At 44.3% G+C, this 18,073-nt stretch overlaps 1 protein-coding gene across 2 annotated transcripts; it reads right to left on the bottom strand.

Annotated features, from left to right (window-relative positions):
* Positions 1-7,280: 7,280 nt before the first annotated feature.
* trib2 (tribbles pseudokinase 2) lies at positions 7,281-17,070 on the bottom strand. 2 transcript variants are annotated; one of them, XM_047021767.1, is made up of 3 exons: positions 15,793-17,070; positions 13,778-14,070; positions 7,281-9,573 (listed from the first exon to the last, which is right to left on the bottom strand). In XM_047021767.1, exons 1-3 carry the CDS (start codon positions 16,060-16,062, stop codon positions 9,102-9,104), a joined length of 1,035 nt encoding a protein of 344 aa, XP_046877723.1. In that variant the 5' UTR covers positions 16,063-17,070; the 3' UTR covers positions 7,281-9,101. The 2 variants fall into 2 exon arrangements, with proteins under 2 accessions (XP_046877723.1, XP_046877724.1); XM_047021768.1 differs by having other exon boundaries at positions 16,978-17,064.
* Between the last annotated feature and the right edge of the window lie 1,003 nt (positions 17,071-18,073).

The raw sequence follows: 18,073 nt of genomic DNA on the forward strand, positions 1-18,073 counted from the left end.
CACACACATCGCTGAATCTAGTTGTCCTTGCGTGGCGGTTAGTAGTGATTGCCTTCACGAGCCTGTAAGAGGCACACGCAGGTGTCCAAAAGGCGGAAGATAATTCTAGTTAGGGCGCATCAGTCAGCTGTGTTACGCATACAGGTGGCCTTCCATATTGCGTTCATGCTTGAAAATTAGTATTTGTTTGATACAGCTGTTTTAATTCAGTTTTAGGCCCAAATGGAATATTACCATGGAGCCTATTTTCATTGCCAACAATAAATAAATACATATATTGGTTACCTTAGTACAATGTAGGCCTAAGCCATTGCAAATTCATGCAGGCTTTTGGGGTATTTCATAGGCTACACACACAAAAATTCTCGCACAGAGCAATATTAATAAACCCACAATTGCAATATGTGCCGTTCGTTTCGTTGGGATTCAACCGACTGTGACCAATGGAATCGAGGGTTTGTTGCGGGTTACAGTCTATATTTAGGCCCATTCAAATATATTATTTGCTGCGCAGTAAATGTGCAATAAAAGCTTGAAAGCATAAATATTGTCATTGTTGACCATACAGTAATTCATAGTTCATTGTGGCCCATTTTTGTCTACTGTACGTGGGGTAGAATTGTTCAGGTATTACTATATATTTTAATTTTTTAATAGAATTTGACTAAATTAAATCAATTACAGGCCAGTCATCTTAAGGCTTTGACATAGTCCATATAAAAAAATGATCAAATAATGAAGGAACATTTTACAGTGTAAATGTAATCATGCAATACATGTTTAGTTTTTTTCAGGGTATTTTTCAAATTTAGAAATGGGCAAAAACACCAATAAAAACGGAAATAGAAAATGTACTGACCCCCATGTGTCCTATGAAGTTAACAACGCAGAGGCTATAAACACAAGTAATTAGGCACAAGGGGCAGTGTACAGGAGGTATTACCTACACAAAGAACACATCAATAGAAGCAGTCATATTTGTATAATCTGTGTGCAGTTTTTTATACACCAACACAAAGAATCCGAATTTTAAAAGAAATTATCTGAAAATTGTGTCCATGTCCTGTTAAACATTGTACACTTTCACTGCAGCAGAGATGGGGAAGCATGAGCTGGCCGTTAGGCAGAGGTGTGGGTGTAAACACCAGAGCTGGTGGAACACACGGTCCTGCAGAACAGAACCTGACTGAGTATCTTGAAAGCTACAGCATATGTTGACCTTCATAAGTATTTATGTTTTGTGTGTTCAGGTGTGTGTGTGTGTGTGTGTGTGTGTGTGTGGGCTGACAGGTCTGCACTGGTCATCTCTGAATGTAGTGTAGAATGTTACAGACAACACAATGTGTGTGTTTAAATCGCTTCAGTTAGTCCATGTGGAGCAGTGTGTCACAGCGAATGTCAAGGGTGTGTTTCTTTTTTCTTCTTGCTTCTGTTATCAGATGCAGGAGAACGGCGGCCGGCAGAACAGGAAGAGACAGGGTAGCGCCCATGTTCTAGCTTAACAGGATATTGAGCAAATGGGAAAATGATACCTTGATTATCAAAATGTTACTTTTACAGATGCAAATACAGCTTGCAGGCATTGTAATAAATTCTGACAAAGAAACTGGTGCAATGAGTTGAATCTACTAACATGAGGGATTTTAGAAAGCAAGATTTGAAGGCAAGAATGATTTGAAACAGCTAATCAAATTAAACCACTTAGAATGAAATGAACCAGGGACATTTAGCAAGTCTGGGTTCAGCTATGCTTAAAACCACATCTCAACGGCAATTAAGGCTATGAAGAGGGGGGAAAAAGACCTATGCCAAGTTTTGGAAATCCAAAGCTTTGTTTGAAGAGGGGATTTTAGGGTGCATGTACTCTGCAAACATTCATTTGAAATGACATTTACCCACCCTTTGAGACAGGGAAAATATTTCCTGCCATGCCACTAAACATAAAAAATAGCTTCTCATGAAAACTTCTGCTCAGCACTGGGTTTCAGCAATTCTTTGGTCCATGTCTTCAAATGACATTTAGCGTTTCTTAAAATGAGTCTAACCATCATGTGGCTTTGACACTGAATTGTCTTTTTAAGTCAGTCAGCCATTGAAGTTACTGACCCTACAAGAATACAAGAATGTTGGTTTAAACTTGACATTAGAATCAAAGGAAAAGCAAATGTCACAAGCAGTGCTCTTTCAAGAAACGAAACAGATAAGCATGATATGTTCATCAAAAGGTGACTGTTAATTAACTCACCCCCCTGCTGCCACAGGTGCCTCAGAGCAGACTCCAATCAACAGCTCTAATTGAAAAATCAAACACGTTAGTTACCACCCACCAGAAACCCTACGCTTCAGAGACTTTGCGAAAAACAAGATGTCTGAGTTGTGAGCTGTTGTCTAGGCTTTACTACAGTAAGGCATTAGACCACCTGTTTTACCCATATCCCAAGAGTCAGATTAATTGATCTAATAAAGGCTAAGATGGATTGAGCCACATGATTTGGAGTAAACACATCTGCTTCACAAGACATAAATTACTCTCTATCTGAATGTAGCATGCTGTTAAATATCACCCTGCTAAGACATTGTGTGAAAGGGTGACAATATCTTTTGAATAGTTGGTGTGAAAAGCAACTCAGAAGTGGCATGGCATTTTGTGAATAAAAAAGACATTTCCCATCATTTTGGCGTTTTTAAAGATGTGGAAATGAAAGCCATGCTTTTTGAACTTATGTGTGAAAAGAAGGCTTGCTTAACTTTATGTGAACAATACCTTAGATGAAGTCTTTCATTTGCTGAAGGGAACTGAAATGGTGCGTGTTGAATGTAGAAACCCCTTATCTCGACAGCTGAATATGGCTATCAGCACTCAAACAAACATGAGCAGTGTGCCAATGTAGCTCAGGTAATGATCACAAACATCCCAAACCCTCCAGATACGACGCCTTCATACGCCCTTGACGACATTCATGGCTCTCTCTAAATGTACATAAATTACTTCAGATGATTCTGTCCAGTCAGTCAGGACTGACGTTAATCCTGCATCCCTCCGAACTGGGGAAATGCATAAACAACGGCCACAGCAACCCAGGACAGTCCTCCACATGGAACACTCAGGCAATATCTTTCACAACCACTACCCCCCTAAAAAAGCCGAAGACAATATAAGGGGAGTGAAGCCATACACAATTGCCCTAAGTCTTTGAAAGTACAGTCTACAGTACAAACCTGGAATCCTGCTCTATTCAATAGTACCCACGCACACTCCAGAAAGGCTGTAATGTTTGATCAATGCTTCAAGGGTCTCCGGATTGCTGCAATTAGAAAACAATGCCTTAAGAATCTATTTTAGGGCATGCACTATGAGAGGGAAGTGCAACAGAGAGGATAATTGGGTATTGACAAAAGGATGCAAGAAGGCCGAGACAGCACACAAGGCCTGTCTCCAATTTACTTTGTCACCTTGAGGCTCTGATTATGCTGTTTACTGACCAGATAATTGGCCAACCCTTAACAAAAATAAGGCTCATATACCGTGAAGCGTCAAAAATACATTGCATGTATTTGTACGGTCCCTTTGCAATAGATTGTGTGGTACAAGATGAACAAGCTTGGGTGGACCGTTTTATCTCATAGTGTGGTTCATTGGGCAATGATTCAGTGAGCTGTTTAACACATTTGAGCATGCCTCTATGACTGTAAATGATACTAAAATGCCAGTTTAGACTTGATTATCAATCAGGGTATCAGGGAATTCAGATAGTTCAATGCATTTAATTGGAACACTTGAGTTATTCTGAATTTTAATGCCTACACATCCATCCAGTATCATGTTTGTACATGGGTTGAGAAACTAAAAGAGTTATCAGTCTCTGCTGTTTGCCTTTGGAATCCGCTTGATCCCTTGGGTCCAACAAATCAAGAAGAAAATGTATGAATTAGATTTTTCTCCAGAAGATTCCACCCCCCCCCCCCCCCCCCCCCCCCCCCCAGTCAGTCATGGAAATAGGCTCCGAGTTCTCCCTCCTTTCACCAGCCTTCAAGGCCATAAATTCACAGCGCCATCTAGTGCTGAGTTTTGAAACAACTTCACATTGACTTCCCTTCTTGAATGCCGGTATAAGATGCTATGTTTCTTTACCTGTATTTAGTTTGTATTTAATCCTAGGTTTGTGATCTTTGCTCTCAACATAAACCAAACCTAAACCGTCAAAGGAATTATACAACGCTGCTTTTGTATGCAAGCCAGATCACATATGGCCGACATGTTTACCATGTGAAAGCTCCAACTCCTCCATCGCTGTTTCTCTCTCTCTCCTTGTCTCTCTCTCCTTGGCTCTCCCTTTCCTTGTCCCTCTCTCTCCTTGTCTCTCTCTTCTTGTCTCTTTCTCTTTCTCCTTCTCTCTCTCTCTCTCTCTCTCTCTCTCTCTCTCTCTCTCTCTCTCTCTCTCTCTCTCTCTCTCTCTTGTCTCTCTCTCTCTCCTTGTCTCTCTCTCTCTTTGTCTCTCTCTCTCCTTGTCTCTCTCTCTCTCCTTGTCTCTCTCTCTCCTTGTCTCTCTCTCTCTCCTTGTCTCTCTCTCCTTGTCTCTCTCTCCTTGTCTCTCTCTCCTTCTCTCTCTCTCTTTGTCTCTCTTTCTCCTTGTCTCTCTCTGTCTCTCTCTCTTTTTGTCTCTCTCTCTTCTTGGCTCTCTCTCTCCTTGTCTCTTCTCCTTGTCTCTCTCTCTCTCCTTGTCTCTCTCTCCTTGTCTCTCTCTCTCTCCTTGTCTCTCTCTTCTTGGCTCTCTCTCTCCTTGTCTCTCTCTCCTTGTCTCTCTCTCTCTCCTTGTCTCTCTCTCCTTGTCTCTCTCTCTCTCCTTGTTTTCTCTCTCTCCCTCTCTCTCTGCAGTCTCAGTGGGTCCAAGCCTGGAGCCAGCAACAGCTCCATGGATGGGAGGACCACAACAGAGACCATCTGTTGCCTGTGTGTTTGCCTTGGTGCCCTGCCACACAGAGCTTCGCCAGGGGACCCATGGCCAACCACAAACTCAACGGAGCCCTGAGACTCACACACAGAAGCATCTCTTCTCCGCAGGCTCGGTTTCAGGAGTTCTCCCTGCTGCAACCATAACAGGCCCTCATTGAAGGAACACTATTACGTAACCACTATCAACCTTAATTGGACTGGCAGAGGGAAATGAAAAACGTTCACTATACCGGGTGCATAGTGGATCCCTTGAGTCAACCAGGATTGAACCGAAGTACTCTGACTTCATTGAATTGCAGAGTAGCCAAGTCTCTGGTGGACACGGTTGTTGGCGGGTTCAAGACATGGGCAAGGAGAGAATGTTTCATCTATGTTTTGTTTCTGTAAAATAATTTGAAATGACGACAGCTTTCACTGTTACTACATGACCATACACAAATAATGCATCTCATGTTGTGCATGTCAAGGGGATTACTGTAATTAGTCATGTATTGTGACTCATGAGTCATTATGCAGGTTTATTGTGGTGGTGTATTATGTTATACTTTTGTACTGACATGTGTGAGAGTGCTCATTTGTGGCCCTTGGCATATGTCTATATGAAGTAAATAAATAATACTGATGATAGTAATTAAATGGTAAAGCATTTGTTTTTCAGAAACCTTACTTTTTGTCATGTGTTGTTGCATGTAATCTTATTTAAATCTTGATCCGGCAACCAACTACTTCTTAGCTTAGAGATCTTCTAAATTTAGATGTAACCAAGCCAGCTCAGAAGAGCAATGTTTCAACGGTGTTGTAACATCCTTCTGTGAGAATGGCAACTTAAGTCTACAGTAGTTACTGTTGTCACAGCATTATAAACACATAGATTACTGGTGAAACGTGTACAAAGAGACATTTGATTGACAACAAACACGACAATCAACAAAAAAAACGGTTTTCTGCAAGGATCGGAATCCCCATTTGTACCACGTTTGTTCCAAGCCTTCACCACTAGAGGGCAGATTAGAACAGCTGTTGTCACAAAGGATCGTCTCCATGGGAGGAGGGTGGAAATCTTGAACAAGCAGCTCATCGATTGCTTCGTTTGATTAATGACCTTTTTAATGTTAATTTGTATGGAAACAATTTGTTAAAAGAAGAACTGCAAAGGTGACTGATATCTGGTCTCCAGGCATCTGTCTCTGATTGGTCTGTGTGTCAGTGGGAGGTCAGCGGCAATCCAGCTGCTGCCTGCCTTACCTGATAAATATAACCTTAATCGGGATTACTGTGCAACATGACAGGTGTAGCCCCCATGCAGAGCTTACAACCTCACCACACCATACACAAAGTACACACACAACACTAACTACACTCACACACACACACACAGTATTCACAAAATACACACACATTTACATTTAGCAGACGCTCTTATCCAGAGCGACTTACAGTAAGTACAGGGACAGTCCCCCGAGGCAAGTAGGGTGAAGTGCCTGGCCCAAGGACACAATGTCATTTGGCTCGGACGGGAATCGAACTAGCGACCTTCAGATTACTAGCCCGAGTCCCTAACCGCTAAGCCACCTGACACCCACACATAATACTAACAACTCACACACACATGGAGTATTGACAAAACACACACCAGATGTGATTGTTCTCTACTGGGAGAACAAATGAGATAGAAATGGTTTCCTGTCAGTGGGATACAATGAAAGAAAGAGGTTTGTCAGGATCAGATAAGGTCAGGTGACCTATCATGTGTACTGCATTGTCATGGCAAACAGGTTTTCTCAGCAACATTCTAAAAACACTACCAGGAAATGGTCCGCCTTTCGCCAAAGAGCTTTCACAATGCTTGACTAGTGTAATCATTTCTCTAATGTCTGACGGAAGAGAGAGTCGAGAGCCAAATCCTCTTTGCGTTCCCATAAAGGAACACTGGCGAGTCATATTCATGCCTGACTACCAAGGAAGAAATGGATGAAGTGTCATGTCACTATCATGTCGTATGTGTCAGTTGGATGCAGAAAGCCCAAACTGAATTCTGCTCAGAATCTAATCATGTGTTATCAGTCAATGCATTGTTGTTATTCAGGGATAAACAGTCCTGTACTTTTCTGTTACATTTCCTACAAATTGATTCCGGCACGTAAACCCCTTCATCTATATTTGCACAGTTGGATTACCCCTAGTGCAGGCTTCTGGAAACAGCAGCCTCAGTAATTGTGCCCCCAGTGCAACAAAACAGTGGGGACTAATCGAGTATTTTACATAATGTGAATGCTACTGTATTGAACATGCATTCCAGAGAGAGAAAAAAACAAAGAGCCAGGCAAGCAGTTCACAATTTTATTTACCGAATAAATTTGGACAAAACACCAGAATTTGTTACGTTACAATCAAAACATCCGAGGCAGACATCCCACCATGCACCACCCCCCTTTGAAAACGAAAAGAAAAAAAAGACTCTTAACATTAGCACCAAATCAGCACCAACTTAAATAAGGGTAGCTCATTCTACTAAACAAAAAAAGGAAAGCAATAGTTGTTTTAAAAGCAACTCAGAAAGTAGTATATTGAGAATTCATATTTTTTTTTTTTACCTTTTCTTAAAAATAAAAATAAACTAGCCGTTACTCCCCTGCTAAGCAGTCTAAAGCATTCATAGGGCACATGCCAATAACTAGATAAAACACAAATTCAAGTAACATTGAGATACAACAAAACATGTCCACTGGTACCCATTCAGAACATGATCGTTTCACAGAACCTACGCAGGCAGTCGAAAACTAACATGAGGTACTGGAGACCATGTTAATAGTAATAATAATATGGTAGAATAACTGGTGTCAAGTCTAGAAAAAAAACAAGGGCGACTGTGGCATGGGCTGTCGGGCACAGAAATACTGGCACAAAAAGAAATATAAGTTTATTCTAAAACATTGGACAGACTTTCCTCCCATTGCATCTGTCCTGTGTCCAAAATATTGCAGACATTATTCATGAAAAAGGTATTTTTGAAAAAAGAAAAACCCTGCAATGTGTTTTTTAAATATATATATATATATATTTATATTTATATAGTTGTTACAATTTAAATAAAACATTTCTGTTTTTCGTTCCTAAAAATGAGAAGCTGAACTTAAATAGAAGAAGCTAGTCTAAGGAGAAGGAATTGCTCGCTTTACCTGTGTGAATCAAGTGCATGACGCCACATTTGAAGGCTTAACAAGAGAAATGTTAAGGTTCTTAAGGGAGAGATATTAAAGCAGCCGTAACAATTTATGGAATAGCTTAAAAAATGACAAGGTTATTGTGAACTCAAAAGACACATGACAAATGAAAGGTGGAAATCTAATCTAGGCGGGTAGGAGAGAAGGACCCAGTTAGCATACGGTAAGGCTAAACAGAGGCTGAAATACACAAGTTAAAAGAGATACATATGATTGTTTAGTGAGTATCTACCCTCTATGTGAATGAAAGAGCTTTTCTAATGTCAAAGGTCAAGTTTGGTTATGGGTGACTAACGCTGGATAAAAAAATAAGAATGCAAAACAAAACATACATGTCATCGTGACTGTGACAATAGGTAGACTTATCCTACTTCTAACCAGTACAGGTAGAAGATCAGAAATAGTCAGTCTTCCTTATGGGTTAAGGTAGGAATTCTGGGTTGGTTAAGCTAATCCTAGACCTTTTATTTGGGGGCAAGTGCTACCTCAAGCTTTGAGAGGACTCGTAGAGGAGTGGTGTTGCAGTCCAACTGTCAGTTTGTCTTGTTCTCCTTGGCTGAGGTTTCCTGTCCCTTCGCGCTTTCCGTAGTGTCTCAGCATGGCGTCTGTCTCTGCTTGCAGAGCACCATGAATAAACTAAAACCGAAAACTAAAGAATGTTTGCTACATCGTTTGCGACTTGCATGTTCAGCAGCGTTGACTCCTAATGTGAAGTCCGACCCTCATGATGTTTGAGTGGCTCCTAACCTGTTAAGACAGGGCTCAGGCTTGAAGGTTCCATGGAATGGTGGAAAAGGGATGGACCACCGTTAGTGAGTGACAAAATGTCCACCTGCTAAACTACAACTACAGTTTTGCTCTGCGTGAGCGCGGCGAGGTGACCCTGGGCCCAGTCCTCCCTTTTGTGCTTCTCGTCGGCGGGCTCAGCTGAAGAACTGTTCCAGCTCTTCTTCCATGCTGACCTCCGGCACCGCCTGCTCCTGCTCCCGCTCCGCCCGGCCCTGCGCCACAGCGCCCCCTGCTGCCCCGGAGGTGAACCAGGGATGCTCCAGGATCTCCCGGGAGGTGAGGCGCTCTGCAGGCTCGCGGCGGAGGATACTCCGGATCAGGCACTTGGCCTTGGGCGTGAGGGTCTCTGGGATGCTGAAGTGGCCACGGCGGATCTTACTGAACAAAGAGCCGGGCTCCACGTCGTGGAAGGGGTATCGGCCCACCAGGATGGTGTAGAGCATGACGCCCAGGCTCCAGACGTCGGCCGCTTTGCCCGAGTAGCTGCCGCTTGCGTTGAGGATCTCGGGGCTGACGTAGGCCGGGCAGCCGTGCTTGTCTGACAGAGAGTCGTCGTGGCCGTCGAGGATGTAGGTGTCTTCAAGGCTCTCCAGTTTCACAAGGCTCCTGGAGAGACACAAGAAAACACAAGACTTGATATTAGCACTGCTGCTCCCTATGTATTTCCGGGTTCTGATACCTTTATTTTGAAGGGGACCGAATGTTGTTACTGCGTGGTTACTGCCTGGTTACTGCCTGGTTACTGCGTGAGTTGTACTGGTGAACATTGACCATTAAAACAGTAAACGAAACGCGGTGTTTTGTATGAGTTAACACTCCTTACTACTTTACAGGACTTGACACATTGTGGAGGCGGTAATGAACTCAGGAGACTTTGTGACACTGTGACATTAAAACAACGGTCATTTGAGCCCAGTTGAAGAAACGACCAACAGCTACCATTTTTACTTTTGTCTTGAGAATGATATCATAGATGCACGTAGAAAGAGAGGTTGAAATGTATGTATCAATCACATGAGGTTTTGGTTCCAGACCTACTATATCTTGAGCTGGCCTTGTGCATTCTGATAGACGTCCTTATGATTTTTAAATCCATAGCTTTTAGACATTAAATAATTAGAGCACATAAAGCCCGAGGCTTAAAGCTGACATTTCCATTCGAGATAAGAGCCGAACCAGCTTTTGCCAGTCTAAAAATAAACCGGTTTTCAAAAGGCCTTTCCGACACAACAAAGCAGAACGATTACCAATGACTCTGATGGCCTTCCGAATCTGGTGCTCAGAAAGGACGGTTTTAAAACGAGGACCAAGTCTCTCTAATCAGAATGGGCTTTCTTTCATCAACAGACATCCATTAAGGCTCTCCCCTGCAATCCAAGCATGGCCGTAGCGTTCTCTAGGAGACGGATCATAATGCCTGGTTGTTCAGAAGTAGCGCTGAGGGGCCCTGGAGAGCTGGGCAGAGGAGCCGACACACGGAACAGAAAGAGACACTTGTGAGGCTTCTGCTTAAGTGCTTTCATCTGTGTGTGGAAAAGTGCGACACACTTGTGCGCACTCACACACACATGCACCCACACACACACACACACACGTACACACCAGGAGGATGTGAACTGCATCTTCAGGGAGATTGCACTCCTTCCCGCTGGCTCATGCACATTCGGAACACTGTCACATGTGCACACGCACACACCAACAGATAACCAGGTTTGAGGATTGCTGAAATAGCTACTTTGTGACAGGGAGAATTCACTATGTTAACGTAGGCACTCTGTAGTACAGTTTCCATGCAATAGAATTCCACTGTTCTCTCAGATATATCCTTTGTTTAGAGCGAGAGACAGAGACAGTTGAGAATAAATATTAGACGGAAACTAATACAAGTTTCTCTGACTCTCCTTAAGGTCGACAGTAACTTACAAAGTCCTTGTCAACTCTGACATGTACAGTTAACATTTAAATGTCAATAATAAAATCAGTCATGAAATTAGACATACCCTACAGTGAATATCTGCCGTCTTAAGTCTAATGCAGTGGGTAATGAGTAACTTTCAAACATGTTGGGCAATGCATGCTCCACCTGCTACATACTAGGCCAGGGGTCGGCAAGTAACTTGGGCCACGGGCCAGTATTTTTCCTCGCCACTAGACGGCGGGCCAGAGTCTGGGTTGCTGCCTATTTAGACGCTGCGATAGGTGCCCTTGCGATACGTGCACTCGCAACAACTAGGCCTACATGGAGAATGGGTAGGTCTACTACAAATAGCTAACGATAATAAACCATGTGCATGAGCCCATTGGTGGTCTGTTAACGAACTGTATCAACATGGTCGTCATTGTCATCCCAACGTGGTGGGTCGTCATCGTTGGTGCACATAAATACTGTCTCATCAAGTGAGAATAGGATTACTAGGACCTAGTCAAGGTTTTAATGTGAGGTGAAATCGGAACTTCACATTAATGCGAGCAAAAATTTAATTTTTTACCTGGCTTTTTCAGTTCCTCCTGGGATCTTATCCCTTCCATTTTATTTTTTTCGCTTCAGCTTAATCTAGCTAACTCCCTCCACAACAATAAATTATGGTTTGTGTTTGAGAAACATGCGCGACAACTGAACTGCACTTTTTAATGCACGGTCTGATCATGCGCTTAATTAGATTAAAACATAATGTAGCCTATTAGCTTACTTTTCAGTCACACAGTAACTTAACAAACTTAAGGCATATCCTGTTATTCGGTGTGTGAAAAAAACAAAAAGAAAGCAGGCGATCTTCTGGCCCAATTTATAAGCGGGCAAAGCGGCCCACCGTGAATTCTCCCTATTCTCCCGATGGCCATTCCGGGCCTGAAACTATAAATTAATAAGCAATGTCGTGGGGGGTGCTATCGGGGTGCTTTGGTCTTTCTTGGGGGTGCTGAAGCACCTGCTAGCCCCTTCCTAGCGCTGCCATAGAGAGCGCTGCCCATGATTACTAACCATAACTGTGCTTTCACCTCAGGCGATCTGTCAGCCGTGAGGTGTAGCGATCATATGGTAGCGATGACATGGCGAAAAAATACTTCAGAAAAGTCAATAAGTGTATTCGACTTCATGCAGCGACGGCAGCGCCGACAGCCGGCTGCCTTGAAGCTGAGAATGCCATTGGTTACTTCAAGTCAACCGGGCTGCAGGCGACGCCGGCGCTGCCGGCGCTGCATGAAGTCGACAACATCTAATGACACCATACCCAGTTTCCGGTTTCAAAATAAAAGTCGACGGGGAAAAAAACGTTATAAAAAATATATCATTGGAAATATTTTGACGGGCCAAATAAAATCGCTGGCGGGCCACAATTGGCCCGCGGGCCGCCTGTTGCCGACCCCTGTACTAGGCTAAAATAAACTCCAGAGCTAGCGGATTTGTGAGGCTCATTAGAGGATCGTGTGCCATGTACAAGTTAATATCTCCCCCGCTGACTCTGCTATGCCACGCTGCGCTGGCGGATTCCACACATGAATGACCTGCGACCTCTGACCTATAAACTTTACTGGGGACGACAGTTGGGTCTTCTGAGTGCTCTGTTGAAACAAGCAGTGGCACTGACATCTTGTTTGACCTGGCCTTTGTCCCTCTACCTACTCTGGACACACTCAATGGTCAGGGTGGGGCTGTGGGTCAGGGTGGGGCTGTGGGTCAGGGTGGGGCTGTGGGTCAGGGTGGGGCTGTGGGTCAGGGTGGGGCTGTGGGCCAGGGTGGGGCTGTGGGCCAGGGTGGGGCAGTGGGTCAGGGTGGGTCAGGGTGGAGCTGTGGGCCAGGGTGGGGCTGTGGGGCAGGGTGGGCTGTGGGCCAGGGTGGGGCTGTGGGTCAGGGTGGGGCTGTGGGTCAGGGTGGGGCTGTGGGTCAGGGTGGAGCTGTGGGGCAGGGTGGGCTGTGGGTCAGGGTGGGTCTGCACACCGAAACGTCTTCCTGCACTCGGCTACACCTTTTTTCCGACGCACCGTATTGAAAGAAGTGAACAGGTGTAAGTAGATAAGGCCATAAACTATTGAGACTGAGACCCACACTGTCCAACACCATCCTCCTATGAAGCAGAGCCCATCAATCATTCAGGACAAGGTTTTGCCATCTCAGTCCAGGGCATGGAAGCCAAGGTTGTCGGACTCCTATCCAATAAGAGTAGCGGTGGCTCAACTTCACTTTTCCATGGCCAGGGCCAGAGAATGACGCCATGCATTCTGAGACAGGGCATGGAGAGCGCCGACCGTGACAGAGCAGAGCGAGAGCTGAGGGCGGTGGCTACACTTCAACACAGATCTCCAATCAACTATGAGATTAACCTCCAGCCTTTAACTGAGGAGGGAAAATGTGGAAATAAAACACACTTTTTTTTTTTAAAGGAATCGAATGACAGATGGAGCCGGCTTGTGGATGCAGGTCTCTATGGCAACAGTCAACTCTGGGACAGACATGGTTTAGTGTGTGCGTGCCGCCAGCAGGGGGCAGCCACAGCCTGTCCTGCAGTGTTCACTGTGCTGTGTAGCTGTGCACGGCAAAGCCCAAACAAATGAAACATCTGTCACACAAAAGCTCATCTTGGCTTCAAGTCACTGCTCATCAGTTCAAGAGGCGTTCAGTGATCTGGCCTGGAAGCCTCCTGCCTTCTGCTCCTGCTGAGCCTCTATCACCTGGGGATTCAAAGTGCCGCGCCCCATACGATGCCTGCCTAAATCTTCATTACAACCGTGTATAACTAAAGTGTGTGATAAATACAGTCCATTTCACTGCACCAGGGCGTGGCAGCAGGGCCTCGGGGGCGGGGTCTCTCACCTGTCCTCGTTCCTGAAGACAAACTTCCTCAGTTTCAGGTCCCGGAGGACCAGTCCGTTGTCATGGCAATGCGCCACGGCCGAAGCTATCTGATGGAACAGTCTGGCGGCCTCTTCCTCCCGAAGCTTCTTGCAGGTGCGGACGAACGAGTGCATGTCTCCATGGCTCCTCTCGAAGAAGACGTAGGCGCGGGTCTCGCCCAGCAGGATCTCCAGGATCTGGTTGATGTGCTCGTGTCGGCCCAGGGCAAAGTAGCCCGCCAGAGACTCCTGGTAGCGAGCAATGTCAAAAACCTGAAACCAGAGAGAGGAAGAGAGACAGAGACAAAGAGAGGGGAAGAGAGACAGAGAGAGAGAGAGAGAGAGAGAGAGAGAGAGAGAGAGAGAGACAGACAGATATTAATATCTAATTTGATGGCTACTTGGGGCTCTATTGACCTGTTTGTTGCGGGCCTGAGGCCTAGCTTTCCAAAACAATGCTGCCATGCAATTCTAGAAATGGAACCAGCTTTAAGTTTCTCTTAATGGATTAATGGATATGATTTAATGCATGGAAAATGCCCCACCATCCACCTAATCCCATCTGATAAACTACTGGCTTCTTCTGCCTACTCCAGTGTTTCAGAGGTACCAGGCGAAGGCACACATGCAGCAGCAAGTTCGGGGAATTAAAATGTACCGCAGAACAGGGTCGCAGTCTCCCTTGGTTTCCATAGTAACACCTCTCCTATGGTGAACTGACTTTCAGCACAGACATTCAGGTGAGAGGTAGCCAGTGAAACCTGCTGCCCTTAAGGTCTACAGTGATGACCCGGGCCCTACGCCTTGGCAGACACCATCAATCAGGGGAATGCATTTTAAATGGATTTTTAATGTTGCCTGGAAACGGAAAGCCAGAATGGAGGTCAGAATGCAAACTTGTATTGCCAGAGGTGCTGTACAGCCTAGCCTATTTACAATCTTGGTAACCTGTTTTAAGTCGTAACCTAGAAGAGGATGTTCCTTTAAGTCCATTAGGGCAATAAAACCTTTTCAATTAATCAGCCTTTTAACTACCCTACTTACAGTTCATAACATCGGATTGTACTCGGGGGAGACTGTTCAGCCATACTGTAAATCAGAAGCATATTTTGCACAGCGAGGTGGAAACCATGTCAGTAGATGCCCTAATTCTGCGCACTATGTACTATTGTAGCACATTTATGACTGATTGGATCGCTCCGTAACTCATTTTCGATGAAGCGGAACTAGAACTTGGACGCAGGGTAACCTCCCAAATGCACCTGCCCGAGGAATTAAATGCATCTCCGTTCTAGATACTATAGATGAGTGATGCTTCACTCATAATGAAACCTGCAGTAGGGGGTCCATTCGAAAAGGGAGCAACAAATTCGCCGTGTTAAGCGCGTGAACTACACGTAGGTCATATTTTTGACAGTGGCAAACAAAGAGCCATTCGTAGTGTCCAGGAGTTTGGGAAAATGAGGATTGTGCGAGGTTACACAGTTGATTGTCAGTGTTACATCATGCAACCCGAACCACAAGGCTCTTGAGACAAGCGTGAGATCGCTGTAGCTCTCCATTCACTTTTTCCATTACTCTCCTGTGTTCTCCATTTCCAATTCATGCATAAAATATGCGCAGACAAATTTTCGCTGCTGCACGAGCTATTTCAACACAGTGCATAATTTAGGCTAGCTGAGCATGCCGTGTAGAAGAGGATGTGGATAATTTGCAATCAGGAACAATGCAACTTAAAAAACTATCTAAATAAACAAGTTGCATCATGAAAATCAGCTATATGTATTGTACACAACTCATGACAATGATTAATAAGAGATCTTAAACATGTCGATACTACTCCAATGTAAACTACATGAAGCTATCTATAAAAAACGCGTTGATTGATGAGTTTAAGCATAATGAACATGGTTACAATATACCTGCACCGTTTCATGACTCATAAACCCGTCAATCAAAGCAATGGGCCATAAAAAGCTTAGCTTGAGGACTCACCTTACATACGAGCTCTTCCCCACTGTGCAAGTGGGCGGCCCTGAAAACGTGGTCTCCCTCAAGGGGCTCCAACAAAAGGTAGTCCCCGATGCAGGAGATACAGTGCGAAGAGTCAGGTGTTTCAGGCGGGCTAGGGGACCCGAGGTTGGGACTGAAACTCTGGTTCGATTCTGTAGTCCTTAGGCAAGACAATTCTTCAAAGTCGTGTGATTTGTGCCGTGATCTCCCATAACGTGAAATGTTAATGGGATTTGACCTCTGTATGTTCATGAGTATTCGATATAATACTTCCAATAGAATTGGGTCCTGGACTTACAGTGACGTCTCTTATTTATTTGGCTTTAAACTTCAGTAAGCTTCAATGCAGTGGTAAAATATTCTCAAGAAATAAAAATAGAACTGACCTTTTGCTTTTTCCTTTTCCTGAAATTGCACTAAAAAATGGAAACTAGCGAGATTTTCTATTTCGGCCAGGGGGCTCGTATTAGGCGATATACAATGCGTTCAAAAAAATGAACATAATTTTATGCAATTTATATGGTCTTATTAGAAAGATTAAGAGGCTGGACTTAAGTAGCTAACAAAAGCATTGCTTGCAGTTCAAGCACACCTTTGCACAATGTGCTGAAAGAGCTTCAGCGAAGTAGGTGTATGAGTGCGAACTGCAAAAGCCAAATTGTTACAAAGCAGTGAAAATATCGAATGCCAGCTTTGCAATGACAATTGCTACAGAAAGCATACAGCTAGCTGGCCGGCTAATCTTGACAACTCGATAAATTGCATGACACGTTTCATAAAACAGAAACAATTCACCGTCTTTAGCGTGCAGACGGGAGATAAAACAAGCACGTTTTACTGCACCGAGTTGCAAATGATTGTGAATTCAAATTGTGACTAAATGTGACATGAACAGCATCAGCTAGCCTCCTTGGTCAGTGTCGCACGGGCCTTGTTCCACAGATCATATCCATGCACGAGCTATGATGATTGCCATCTACCAAATATGGAGAGAAAATCGTCCCGAATTTTTTGCCCTTTGTTGTGTTCGGAAGTCGATATCCTCTGCGACAGATTCGTTTTAATCCAAATGAATTGTCGTCAGCTGCTAAAAGGAAGGGATGGCCGACTTCCCCAGGCCTATCCCTTGATTCAGCAAGACATCCTCTCCCGTGGTGTTGTACTTACGTGGCTGGGAATCGAGTCCATTCAGTGCGAGGTCAGCCGAGCTAACACACACCGCGTCTCAGTGCAAGAGCCGACAGCCTGGCGGAGAAAATTCCACACACACAAGCGAACCTGCCCCCGACCCGCCTCCCTGACGTCAGTCACACACACAGGAACCCCATTGGTTTTCAACCTGACTACAGTAATACGCAGTCATGTGAGATTCATGTACACCCCAGGAATCTAAATGTATCCTAAGCAAGAGCTTTAATGTAAATTGGATGCGAGGGGGATGGGTATAGGAACCAGACCAATCTAATACACCGGAATGCAACAAATTCTTTGAAACTCTTCCTTCAAAAATGCAATTTATAGAAAAAGAAAACAACATTCTGTCCTATTGTCATGTAATCAACGTGTCTTAGTTGATAATTGACCATGAATCTTCTCACTGGCAATTGAGCAATGTTCGAAAGCGGTGCTTTTAGAAGAATCCATGTAGTAAAACAAAGAATGCAGATCTGTACATTTTAGCCTCTCCCCTGTATGTATGCATGCAGAAAACTGTAGCAAGAGTTATTTCTTCCATCCAAGCCATAACCATGGAGCTAGAATAAACCCACGCTTCATGAAAATGCATTTTTCACACAGAGAGCTCTCTTTTCAGAATGGTGGTTCACTGCTGGAGAATGTGATGCACCCACACAACTCATTACTTTTGCGTGTGTTTGTGTGTGTGTGTGTGTGTGTGGGGGGGGGGGGGGGGGGGGGGGGGGGGGGGGGGGGGGAGTACACTGCTTGCACCACCCACCTGAGTTCATTCCATATAATATTACTACAGCTTGTGTAGCCCTACAATGATTTTAATTGTATTAGGGTGAGACAAGATCAAAGTGAGAACCAATACATTCAGAGGAATGTTGCATAGATTTCAAACCCTTGTTTTTTTTGTCATTCCATAATGCCAAAAATGCTCTTAGACTTTACATGCCCACCCACTCCTGTGTCAAGCATTCCCACACAGCATGCAAAGATTTCAACATAGATTTGGTTAAGCCTAGGCTGCAGCTGTGCATAAAACAGAAATATAATCCCCAAAGAATCTCTTTGACCCATT

Source organism: Hypomesus transpacificus, chromosome 6, assembly GCF_021917145.1.
Source record: "Hypomesus transpacificus isolate Combined female chromosome 6, fHypTra1, whole genome shotgun sequence".
Classification (NCBI taxonomy): Eukaryota; Metazoa; Chordata; class Actinopteri; order Osmeriformes; family Osmeridae; genus Hypomesus; species Hypomesus transpacificus.